Source organism: Sminthopsis crassicaudata, chromosome 1 (assembly GCF_048593235.1).
Source record: "Sminthopsis crassicaudata isolate SCR6 chromosome 1, ASM4859323v1, whole genome shotgun sequence".
NCBI classification, from domain to species: Eukaryota; Metazoa; Chordata; class Mammalia; order Dasyuromorphia; family Dasyuridae; genus Sminthopsis; species Sminthopsis crassicaudata.
The window spans coordinates 223,817,624-223,831,538 of NC_133617.1; the positions used below are offsets into that span (position 1 = coordinate 223,817,624).

Genomic DNA, 13,915 nt, shown 5'->3' on the forward strand with positions numbered 1-13,915 from the left:
AGGAATGGATCATCTTTTTTTTTTCCTATAAATTTTCTCTTCTCTTGTCTTATATAAGTCACCAAATTCTGTTTTCCCTTTTGTTTCTATTAACAGTTCTATTTCTATGTCCATTTACATTCCTGGTGCCATGGTCCTCTTCAAAAACAAAGGAAAAACAATAGCAATTATTATTTTAACTTTTTCTAACCTTCAAATAAAGAAATTAATTAAGATTTATTTCTAGCTCTTTTGTTCTTTTTAATTTCATTGATTTCTTTGATTTCAGAGACTGTCTGTACTCCTTTCCATCCAATTTTCTTATTTCCATTGAAAAAAACTATCCTTCCAGAATCCCTGAATTCAATGTTTCCCTCCCCCAACCCAACTTCTCTTCCAAGTTTTCTTATGACTGAGGATTTTCCCAAGTTGAAAATATCACCATCCTCCAATTTCAAGTAACTAAGGATCCCAAACTTTTTGTCATTCTCACTTTCATTATTTTCTCATAATTTGGTGACAAATATATTGTGCTACAGTTTCCTTTCATAGTCCTGCCTCAGTTTACCTAAATTGTCCTGTCTCAGTTTCCCTAATTGTTCTACCTCAGTTTCCCTGAACTGTTCTGCCTCAGTTCCTTGAATTGTTCTGCCTCAATCCCTGTGGTCGCAAACTCTCTTTTGCAACTCTGATCATTTACCAATGCTCGGACTCCACTGCCCTGCCTTTATCTATCCTGATCTCTTAGAGCCACAAATATTAAAAAAAATTGGAATCTCACATTGTCACAGAAAGGGTCATTTCTTTTGATACCAAAGGGAGGGGAAAGAGATTAATAGAGAAGAAAGAGATAATTATATCAGCCCATAAGGAAGGCATAGATGGTGAAGTCCATCCAACAATAGCGATAAATTTACACTAAGGGAAGATAGCTGTAGGATTGTTAAGGTAAATCTAACCTTGTCTCATGGAGACCAAACAAATGCCCATATTCTTGTCAACTTAGTCAAATACAGTCCTTCTTGACAGTAGATGAACAGTGAGCAATAGGAAACTTAGCATGGTGCCTGTCACCTAAGTAAGCACTTAATAAATGCTTGTTGACTTGACTTGAAGTTCCTAGGACAGCAGATATTTGAGTCTATTTTTACCACTGTCATTATCTCATTGAGCAAGAACCAAGGAAGTCTGAGAATATTTGTGCAAAGAATAAGAATGATGTTCTATTCTTTTAATTTACAAACTTTCATAACTTTTTTACTTTAGTTATATTTGTTATACACATTCATGTGCACACATACAAACATATACACACACAAAAACACAGAATATCTTACATTAACCCCAGTCCACATACATAATTCATCAAATTCCATTTTTTTTCTAAAAAGAGATCTTAGTTCGCTTTATTATTTAACTTTTTCTTCTCTAATCCAAATTCCAGTCCTCATCTTGTGTTTTTTCCACTACTATTTTTCCACTCACAGTTTCCTATTTTTTTTAACTATGAGAACCTTTAAACCTTAACTACATTAATTATGAGGTATATATGATTTTACTTTGAGAAATCATTAATCATATTATTTTCCATCAATAGTACTGAGGAAAAATCCAGAATCTTAAAAGTCAGGAGACCTAGTTTTTAGTGGGATTTCCATCATTTATCTGATGAGTTATCTCAGGCAAGTTATGTAATCTCAGCATCCTTTTCCTTCTCAGTAAACTATAGATAACTATATCAGCTCTAGGGACCTCTAAGGGTTGTTGTGAAGCTCAAATAAGACAAAGATGTAAAGATACTTTATAAAAGGTAGATGCATTATATTATTATGACCACATACAAATAAAAGGTATTATGATCATGAATAGAAGAAGAATGGATATAAAAAGGTGATGGTATACAGGAGAAAAGACAGAAAAGGACTTTGCATCCAGGAAGATTTTATATTTAGTCATTAAACTCAACTCAAAAAAGTTCCAGGCTTTCCCCTCTAGTTCCATATAAAGTAAATTGATTTACTGTGATTATGCATATATTTTTTATTTTTTCAAAAAATCTGATTTATGACACATTCATCCATCCCCACTGCACTAGCATTTTAAATTATTGTTCACCTGGGAGATGTCTGTTTAATTCTAAGAGATTAATGGATTCTTCTGTTGGGATTTTTATTCTTATTGTTTAAGTACTTAATTGTTTAACACAGAGAAATATGCATTCCCTTAGCAATAGAAGGGAAGAACCTGATTTTCACTTTTGCTCTAGAAAAGCTTATGTATCTTCTGGGCTTATTTGAGCTCTTTCTTTTCTTATCTCTGAAGCTTTCCTTCTAAGGCAGATATCATATTGCTGTTTAGTAGCTCAGATATGTCTGACTATGTGACCTTATTAATACTACTTTTCATGGAGTTTTCTTGGTGAGAAGATTGAAGTATTTTGCTATTTCTAATTAATTAAGGCAAACAAAAATTAAGTAATTTGCCCAAAGTCACAGAACTGGTAAGTGTCTAAAGCTAGAATTGAACTCAGATATTCTTGATTCTAGGCTCAGCAGTCTATCTACCAAGTCATCTAGCTGCCTCAATATATCATATCCATTTTTTTCCTATTAAAAATATACTTGCTTCTCCACCTAATTTCCAGACAAGTGAAGTCTGAAAATATCAGAGAAATTAAAATGAAACACTCTAAAAAATTGGGATCAAATAGCCAATTGTCAGAAGTAATTATGAAATGAGGCACAAGTCTTGTATTTTCTTAATGTTTCTTCCCTGTTACAATTATAGTCACTAAACAACATCAAACAGCTTTTTTTTTCCTTCATTAAAATTCCTTCAATTAATTTTCTTGCTTTCTATTTTCTTTCTTTCTTTTTTTCTTTCTTTCTTTTTTATTTTTTTATTTCAATGCTGCTTCTGAAGATTTATGGAAACATAAAAGTAAGGCTAGTTGGGTCAGATATGAGGGTGAACAGTGATTACTGTCTGACAACTTAATCTGCTCAGTCTTTTGTCAGTTTTTCTGAAAGGTATTCAAGCAGAGGTTCCAGATGAGGAGCAGCAGCAATTCCAAGAAACCTAACAACATATAATTTTGTTGAATTTGCATTCAAATAAATGCTAACCTAAAAAAAAAATCTACCTACTTATTTCTATTACAATAGGCTTAGTGAAATGATTCTCATACAAATGTGGTGATGACTGTCACCACTGCTATTTCTATTTTTTTCTTGAACAATTCATCAAAACCTTCTTCACTATCATTCAACTATCTGACATACATCACTAGAGATAACAGTGTCATTGAAGTCTAAAGAGAGTTGTTAATTCCTGAAAACCAAGAGTCATTATTCTATTGTCACTCCCCAGGTGAATTTTATTGACTTTTAAATTGCATAATCTGTATTCTCTACAACTCAACAAAACAATATTTCATGGTTAAGAAACATCAAGATCTAAATTTTTAAAATATTTAGCACCTAAACAAAATAAAGCAATTCCATTTTTAAAGTAAAATGACTTTTAAAAGTTTATTTAATATGCAATTACTAACTTGGAACACCTAATTCATTACAATTACTCATTCAAAATTTATATATCATAGATTGGTAATTTACATTTATCATATCTTTGTGTTTAAATGTAAAAGGGGATGCTTTAAATGACAATTTAATTCTTTATCAAAACATATCCATATTCATTTAATGCAAAATTATTGGCATTCAATGGTATTTTTTAAAAGACAATTTGTAGGCACTTGTTGGGTTCAACTAAATACTAGTTGAATTGAACTAAAATTACAATCAAATTTATATGTTCTCTACCTCATAGAAGGTGATCACACCGTATGTCTGAGCTGGCTCTCTCCACTGAAGAAATATCTTCTCCTCGAAAGTACTTCCTTGGATAGATTCAATGGGAACAGAACTTGGAACTAACAGCAACAAGAACAAAAAAAAAAAAAAAAAAAAAAGCACAGTTTTGGTCAGATATTTTGGTCAGGTTTTAATTTCTCATAGAGGCACAATATTTGTTCTTCCATAGACTCTTTCAAATAGCAGACTTATTCCTTAATCCTTTCCTTCCTTCCCTCCCTACTACCTACCTTTCACTAGAATGATTTTACTTCAGAGAAAAACAAAGTGTCCATCTCTTCCTTAAAGTAAGAGAAAATATTGGCGTTTAATAAATGTTCATATCATATAATCTATTCTTTAAAGGAAAATAAAAACTTGAAATAAAGTCACAAATTTAAAACTACAAGGGATCTTAAAATTTCATTTACTCCAATACCCTTTATACAAATGAGGAAACTGAGGCCCTGAAAGTTGTCTAAGATCAACCAGGTAATGGCAAAGCTGAAATTTGAGCAAGGTCCTCAAATGTTAAATAGAGTTTTCTTTCCTCTGTGTCATGTTCTTCCTTGTAATGTTTAAAGCACAACCAAATTTAATTGATGTCATTAAATAATAGAAAGTAATAATTCTCCAGGAAAAAAAATGATCATAGCTAGGAAAAATACTAATTTTTTTAGTATTAGTATGAATAAAGGGATTTTTAAAAAATTTCTTCTCACTTAACCAATATTTTTTTAAAAAATCCCTTTATTCATGGTTAAAAAAATTACATGGAACATAACCATAATCTCATTTGTAGACTTATTTGGTAACCAACTAGTATCAATGACATAATGTGTTACAGAAACAAGAAAAGGTGACAAATAAAAGCAGTTTCATGAAATACGTTTCTTAACATGAAACAGCTTTAAAAATCAATATCAAAGGGCATCTAGGTGGTGAATGGATAGAGCACCAGCCCTAAAGTCAGGAGGACCTGACTTCAAATATGGTCTCAGACACTTAATAGAGCCTGGCTGTGTGACCCTGGGCAAGTCACTTAATACTAATTGAAACAATCAATGATCAATTAAAGGATATATTATAAATAATAATAAATATATATTATTAAATATAATTAATTATAATTACAATTATATATATTAATGGAATTGAAATAGGGAGTAGAAAATACAATTCTTAATCTGTAGTCAAGTTTGAATCCTACCTATAACATAATGTAGACATTTTTGCCAAACCTCTTAAAACTAACTGGGCCCATTTCCTCATTTGTAAAATGGAGAGAGTGGAAACCCATAGTACCTTCCTCGTAGAGCTGTTTTGTGGTCCAATAAGATGATATTTGTAACGTTCTTTGTATATTTTAATGTATTCTACAAATGTTATTACCAATGTCTTAAAACACATACCATATGCAAACATACATCTATAGTACAGAAATATAAAGGCATGTGATTAGTCTTCCCCCAACTTCTTAGCTTCCCTAAGGTCTCAGTTCTACATGAAGGGTTTCATGAATTCTTCTTAATTATAATATTAATCCCTTTGTTGATTATTTTCAATTTATCATGTTTCCTACATTAGACTGTAAACTCCTTGAGAGCAGATTGTCTTTTGCCTTTTATATGTATGTGTGCAAAGACAATCTGCTCTCAAGGAGTTTACAGTCTAATGTAGGAAACATGATAAATTGAAAAAATATATATATATATGTACACACACATACATATATATATATATATATATATATATATATATATATATATATATATATATATATATATATATATATATACATATATATATCCAGCACTTTGTAGTGTCTGAATATAATAAATACTTAATAAATATTTATTTACCTATATAAATGCTCCACTAGCCAAGGACAATAATACTGAGGACAAGATGATCCTAACCAGCAGATAACACAAAAATAATTTTGTAGTTTATTTTGCAGGACATTATATAACTCTTTGTGACAGAATTTATAATGGCATTAAAATTTTCCTCCTCTGATACCTCATTATGGCATTGTAGTAACTTCTAAGATTATGCCAGCAGAGTTTAAGCTATGGCAGATTTCATAAGATTACAGACTCAGTGACTATACATACACATGCATATACATACATATATGTACGTACATTTATATGTATACACATATACATTTTCATTCTATAGAGAGTCTAGCTAGGTTCAGAGAGGCTTATCATCCCATTGGAAAGAGAATTCTCTAACTACTTAGAGAAACTATGAGCAAAATAGAGTAAAAATTTGTGTTAATGTAAAAAGTATTGGTATACCTTCAGCTCTTTCAGTGTTATTATCTTAAATATATAAGTGAGATTAATTCTAGGAAGTATTTAACTAAATAGCAAACTAGGTAGCCTGGCACTGAGCTAGACTCTGGGGATAGAAAGACAAAGATGAAACAGTTCTGTCTTCAAAGATATTTTATTTTATGGGGAAAAAACAACATGTACACAAACAAATACATAATATAAATAAAGTAAACTTAATGTAACAGTGAAGAGGGGCTAAAGTACTAGTATAACAATGGTAGGATGAAATATATGAGAAGAGGTTTCATAGAGGAGGGGGGAAGTGAGATCTGAGGATTCTAAGCAGTGATGGTGAGGAATGGGGGCATTCCAGACAAAGTATGGAGATGCTGCATAGGGGGAAGAGGGAGTAATTCAGTTTGGCTGAAAAACAGCATATAAAGGGCAGAAATCCACAATAAATCATGGAAAAGAGACTTGAACAAAATTTTGAAGAATCATAAATGACATTCATAGGAATTTTTGTCTTACTCTATTTCATCTTAGAGGCACATATAGTCATCGAAGCTTTTTGAATAGGAAGGTCAAGGAAGGGAATCCTCAATAAGTTAAGTTATGGGGTAAAGTCAAACTGATATTAAAATTTTGTTTCAGTATAAAATTGAAACAAAATTAGATATTTCACAAATTATATGATGTGTTAAGGCACAAATGTCAAAGATGTAAATTAAAATGTAATTGTGAAATGTTAAACAAAATAAATAAGAAATATTATAATGTAGATAATGCTAATTGTTCTTTTCTCATTCAAAATATGTGCCCACAAGGATTCTTATATATTTGTAACAAATGCAGAAAAAACCCAAAAATATTAAATAAATATTTTCTGACCTTCTTATTATAACTCAATAAAATTACATTTAATAAAGGATTTTTGAAGCATAGATTAAAATTAATTAGAAAGTAAATGATAATCCTCTAGAATGAATGCTCTAAAAACAAGTTATAGATAGAAACAGTAATTTCATTTAAAATAACTAAAAGGAAACAATACAACAATTTATGGGAAAATTTATCTCTTTAAATGTTTACATCAATAAAGAAAAAAAGAACAAATCAACAAATTGGCAAGTAACTAAAAAATAATATGTCTTCTGGATTCATTGTTTTTGGTCACTTGAAATATCATTTCAATTATTGTGAAAGTCTCCATTTTTTGTCCATGATTAGTCATTTCCCTTTCAAGCATAGTTTACATTTAGCTGTCAGGATGAACTTCTTTAGACTACTAATGTCATATTGTGCCCCTCCAAGCTCAATAACCTATATTGACTGCCTACTAAGTATCTCATAAAAGCCCACATTAAAAACTTCAAAGGTTTCCAACTTTATTTTCAAGTCCTTCCTAAAATGTACCAATTACTGATGAGGACTAATTCTGCTTCATATGTCTAGACCATCATGTTTATTCTTCCTCCATATCTTATTATTTTTTGCCCCTCAGGGATTGCCTGCTCTCTCCTTCTTGTCTGTCTAAATCCTAACAATATTTCAAAGATCTTTTTTGCGAAACTTTTGCTAACTACTCCAACCTACAATGAATTCTTTTTGCACTTAGAGTCTATACAAATAGTTAACACATTTGTTTGTTTTATTCCATAATGATTTCATATGAGAATAAGTATAACAATGAATAGAGAAATGGATGCAGAATCTCCTATTAGGTATATGACCTTAAGTAAGCCATATAATTTCTCAGAATCTCACACAACTCTAAAAATATTAGTGTGAAAGTTGACATTGCAATGTGAGGACAGTCCCTCACCAGAAGTTATTTACAAAATGAAATCACAGATCCAAATTAAAAAATAAAAATAAAAGGACTCTAAAATGTCAATTTTCCTTCCCCTAGTAACTATCAGCTCTCTTAAGGATGGTAAGAAATCATAAGTTCATGTCATGTTAGAGTGTCAGAGATCAGGCTTTAAAGCTGATCTAAGAAGATTTTGTGTTGCATTAGGAGAGTCCATTGATTTTAGAAGCATAATAGGAAAAATTTACATATATATACACACACCCAAAAGAAAAAGGTGAATTGTAGACCTCTTTCCTACTTAAACTAGGCTTTCTTTTTAAATGGTGAAATATTATTTATTGGTTATATCATTAAACATTACCAGTAATCTATAATAAGTCCTGAAAAATTTCTCTGGATGTCATATCTATCTTTGGGCAAAAAAAAGTATAAGAAAATAAGCAAAATTAATTCTAATTCAAGCTTGACCTATAAAAAACTATAAATATAAGAGAATATAAATTGAAATCTTCTAGAATCAATAATTTCACTGTGGTGTTAATTTGCTTCCTGCATATTCAGTTACGTAAAGAATAGAATTTCAGAGTTTCATTTCACAGGTAGGGAAACAGAGGAGTCACTTTAAAATTATTTCTATATAGGTTTTAAATGTACTTTTGTAGAATGACTCCATGATATTTTATTCATTTTGTAGTTATTTTATATGTGACTTTCTGAATTTCGTCATTGCTGTACAAAACTGTCACTGATTTTTGTGGATTTATTTTGTAGCCTGTAACTCTAGTGAAACTATTAGCTATCTCAGTTTCTTTTCTGATTCTCTAGGATTTTCTAAGTAAATCATCATGTTACCAGAAAAAAAGTCACAGGTTTTTTGAGTCTCTCACATATTCAATAATGCATTCCACAATTAAGACTTCTTCATTTAGTATAATAAAACAAAATATTATTTTAAAACATTACATTTAATCATTAGTGATAATAATTTTAATATGCATATACATACAAAAATGAAATAATGGTTTGTATATTTCATATATGTACATAGATGTGCTTATATATATGTTAATATATGAAATATTAATCCATGTATACATGTATATATATATTATATACATGAACATGTGTGCTTGTATCATATTTTATCTTCCAGTTTTTTCAGTAGATATGTGATCTCACTGATGTAGTATGTACTTTATTCCAAAGGTATTCATTGTAATCCAACCATTCTTAACCTACAGAATGCTTACTAGAAACCTCCCATAAATCTTTCATCCAATAGCTAAGAGATGATCTCTAGGGTTCTTAAAATTATATGATATAGTCATGTAATACATAGGCCACAGACTTTTTTGTTTCTTATTCTTGTTCGAAAGCCAGTTTACTGCTTCTTCCAGTAATATGCCTCTTATTGAAGATAGTTTTTTGTCACTTCTTGCCCACAATTTGTTGCTGTTAAACATGCTATGATCTTTTTATATCTAATATACATGTGGCTCCATTGCCTGTTAAGTGCCTCACAATTCATAGATTGCTGCTATTCACAATCATATAACATTGCAGGAAGAATTTTGGTACATTAATAAGATGAGCTTTTCTTTCAGGAAGAAGTGTAAGAATGAATGAATCCTGTAGACACAACTGTATACACCAAAATCATGTGTCGGAGTAGCACTTAGTTTTATTTGTTTAAATTTTAATGACCTCTAAGTTCTATATTTTTGGCACATAGTGACTTTAAGTCTATGATGTATATTCCATACTTTATTTCATTCACTCTTCCAACAACACTGGGAAGGAGATATTATCATATACCACCAATTTAGGAATGAGAAAACTAATATTCAGAAAGTTTAATTAAAAGATTCACCCAGAGTCATACCACTAACATGTTACAAGCAAATTCAAGCACTGGTTTCTCTTGACATCAAATCCAGGACCCTTCATTATGCCATGCTTTTTAAAATTTTAGGCAGATATTAGAAAACAGGTTATGAGTTTGTCAGTTTATTTGCTTCTTTCCCTCCTTCTTTCCTCCCTTGTTCCTTCCTTCTTTTCTTTTTTTCTCCTTCTCTTTCTCTTCCTATTCCTCCCCCTCCCTCCCTCCTTCCCTTCCTCCCCCTCCTCTCTCTCTCTCTCTCTCTCTCTCTCTCTCTCTCTCTCTCTCTCTCTCTCTCTCTCTCTCTCTCTCTCTCTTCTATCTCTTCTCTTTCTTCTTCCTTCCCTTCCTCTCTTTTTTCCTTCCTTCCGTCTGTCTACCTAGAATTGCTGGGCAGAGAGGTGGTTCAGTAGATAAGAGGACAGAAACTAGAATCAGGAAGACCCAAGTTCAAATCCAGTACAGAAACTTACTAACTGGCTTACCCTCATCAAGTCACTTAATCTTGGTCACTTCAATTTTCTCATCTGAAAAATGAGCTAGAAATAGAAATAGCAAACCATTCTAATTTCTTTGCCAAGAAAATAACAGAAAAGATCATGGAGTTGAACCCAACTGAAAGTGATTAGATAACAATACCAAAAGAATTGTTTAATTGAGTTTTGTTTTGCTTTGTTCTTTATAATTCATAGTATCACAAGATCACAGATTTATAGCTGTATGGAACTTACTAAATTAGCTAGCTAAAAGTCTTCATTCTTTGGATGAGGAATCTGAGACCCAGAAAAGTTAAATAATTTGTCCAATGTAACATAGGTTACTATAAAGCAGAACTGGGATTTGGATTCTGGCCTTCTGACTACAACTAGCAACCATTCCATGGTACTAATTTCTTTAAAATATTGTATATCAGTGAAAAGTGAACTGCATCTGGAATAGGAGGATTGCAGTTCAGACTGCAGCTCTGTCACTCATGATTGGTTACATAACTGACCCAGATCTCAAGTTCTTACTGACCAAATGGGATGGGTAGATTACAAGGCTTTGCTAAGAGATTTATTTAATCCATATCAATCACTCAAATATTCAGTGTCACAGATGGAATTCAAAACAAGGTTCTGACCCTTATACTATGATGTCTTTCAAGAGGAAAATGTCAGTTGATCTTTGTTGTTGTTGTTACTGTTCAATCATTTCAGTTGTTTTCAATTCTTTGTGACCCCCCTTTGGGATTTTTATTGACAAAGATACTGGAATAGTTTGCCTTTACTTCTCCAGCTCATTTTACAGATGAGGACATTGAGGCAAATTTGACAAGTATGTGACATGTCCAGGGGTCACACAACTAGTAATCATCTGAGATCTCATATTTGAACTCAGGTCTTCTTGATTCCAGACCCAACACTTATATACTGTGCCACCTGAACACCATTTTAATCCATTCTAGAAAAGTTCATTAATAATATTACAGATAGTTAGCACATTGCCTGGCCCATGATAGGTGAAATGAATAAATATTAATTGACTGAAATTATGACTATATATAACTATATAATTATCTATGACTATAATTACAGGAAGGCAGTGTTATATATTAGATAGACTATATCATTAGATAGCCTTCAGAACCAGGAGACCTGAGTCTTTAATAGTCTCTGATCACAGGGACCCTATGCAAAAACATACTCTTAGTGTTTCAGACAACAAATGCCCAAGTTGCAGAAGAGATACCTGCATTGGTAAAGCCAGTTTCCTTACCTGTGAGTTCCCTAAAATCAGAGGTCTCAAATACAAGGACAGATCAAAATGTCATTATGAAATATTAACAAAAGAAATAAAATACACTATAAACTAGATGATCTTAATATATCATTTTCAAGTAAACATATGGCCCATTGAGCTCTTGATATATAACTTAATGACCCTCATTTATATATGAGTTTTGACATCATTGATTTAGACCAATGAAATCACAGATCTAGTCTCTATTTCCTTACTATAGATCTTCTCTAGTGCTTAAATATACAGAAGTTCACAGGCATTTAGTATAGGCATATAGTTTATTAAAGTCTGGATTTAAAAAAAAATCCTGCTTCAGCTCTCATTTTTAAAGCAATGTATTTTTAAAGAGGTTTTTTTTTTAAGCTTCACTAAAAATATAATTTTAAAGTACTCACGATCTTCATCTGTCTGGACAATAAGCTCTTGACTTTCTTTTCGTCCCTCTGGATTCATAAGGATGAGTTTCACACTGACGTTGGTGTAAGGTGACAGGTTAGTGATTGTGTGCTGTGGATGTGAATTATCTGTATCCCAGCTTACTTCTTCTCGAACTTGCTCTTGTCCTCCCACTTGGTAACAGTAATGGACAGTAAGGTTATAACTATGGCAGCGAGTGACATTGTAGCCAAATGGTTCCCAACGGATTGTGATTTGTCGAGATTTGATTTCTACTACTTCCAGTTTTCTAGGTCCACGCATAGGATCTGTACAAAAAGAATTGTAGAAAATTGCATCAGATGAGTTTGGATTTCTCTGGTCTCATTATGCACTTAATAGTGTACCTTTCATCACGGAATGTGGTAGTGATGCAATGAAAATAATTCTATATTAGCTCAGGAATTGAGTATATTCATTTGACAAATATTTTTAAGACAAAGATACTTTGTGAAAAACATTGTCATATACAGAATATAAAAAGATGAAAGAAAAGACAGTTTATGCATCCAATTGAAGAAAAAGATTATATACATAAAAATAATTTAAGTACATGAGCATAAAGGAGAGCTTTTTTTAAAAAAGCAGTATATGCTTGGTTACTACATAACTCAGATTTTCCATAACCGGTACCTATTTCACTAATAGAGAATGTATTTCTAAAGGAGGCCTCAAAAAGGAGGGAACATTTTGAAAAGTCATGAATTTAATGTGGGGTCAAGAAAAAATAGGGGGAACAAGGGATTCAAGGATAGAAAAGTAATTTCTACTTCAGGGGACTCTGTAATAAGAAAAATAACTCAAATCAAATTCCCCCAATAGACTATAATAATCTCCATGGAATCTTCATGACTGTAATATCTAAATTACTACTATTAGGAAATATATTAGAAAAGATATTTAGGAATAATACTGGTTTTTTTCTTGTATGGAAATTTTTATAAGATTAAAAAGAATATCTATTTATTGACTGCTTCACTAGTTGAATACTTAGAAAAGTTTTGATGCACTAGAAATCCCTCATAAACAAATTAATATGCATCCCTCCTCTCTTTTGCTTAATAATCAATGTGTCTTCACAAAGACTGTCCTAAACATTATCCAAAGGTTTCCATTATTCTTGCTTTGTAATAACGTAACGAAATATTTTGGATTTTGGTTTAAACAAGTCATTCAATACTAAGAGAGTCAACAGAAAATAACCTTTTAGTGCATAAAGAATCCTATATTATTTTATGTTTGTCTAGGTAAAAAAGAAACAAAGAGAAAAACTTCAAGGAAGCTCCAGAATTTTTTTTTTAAATAGAAAAATTAAAAATCCTCTTGGTAATCTTTGCTGAATTTCTCATCTTATCCTTCTTACCTCCACTGTTTTCCCAATTCTGGATATCATAACAGGGCTTTTTTAATGTAGAAATTCTTCCTAGAGAATATTTTAGAAATTGAAATTCAACAATAGAGAAAGCATAGGTTTTTGCTGGATCTTAAATAGAATAACTTTTTTTCCCCCCTCTGAGAGTTGTTAGCTTTTATTCTTAATAGATCATATAATTAAATCTAAAAACCAACAAACTGCTAAACTCAAACAAAACAAAATTAAACTAAGCATTATTATAAATGGGGAAAATAAATCTTTTTAAGGCCAAAATGAGGCCTTGCCTTGAGGTCAGGCCTTTAATTGCTATCAACATAGACAAATGGAAACCACTTTAGGCTTTTTGATTTATAAACTTCTTCTCATTAGCTAATAACACCTAATTCTAACCTACTTAAAGAGGATGATGGCCAAAAGTCATGCAGTCTTCCTCAGCTGTAAACTGACCTCTATAGTTCTACCTTTCCTATGCTCCCTTATAACCAAGGCAGAAAACCATAAGAAAGGAAA

At 31.4% G+C, this 13,915-nt stretch overlaps 1 protein-coding gene across 6 annotated transcripts in view; it reads right to left on the reverse strand.

Annotated features, from left to right (window-relative positions):
• The window catches only part of PTPRM (protein tyrosine phosphatase receptor type M), a 938,548-nt gene that overhangs the window by 399,298 nt on the left and 525,335 nt on the right, over positions 1 to 13,915 (reverse strand). For all 6 annotated transcript variants that reach the window (XM_074275249.1, XM_074275231.1, XM_074275235.1 and 3 more), the window contains exons 8-9: positions 11,991 to 12,299; positions 3,804 to 3,913 (exon numbers count right to left, since the gene is read on the reverse strand). In XM_074275249.1, coding sequence (XP_074131350.1) covers positions 3,804 to 3,913; positions 11,991 to 12,299 — 419 coding nt within the window. The remainder of the gene's footprint in view (positions 1 to 3,803; positions 3,914 to 11,990; positions 12,300 to 13,915) is intronic.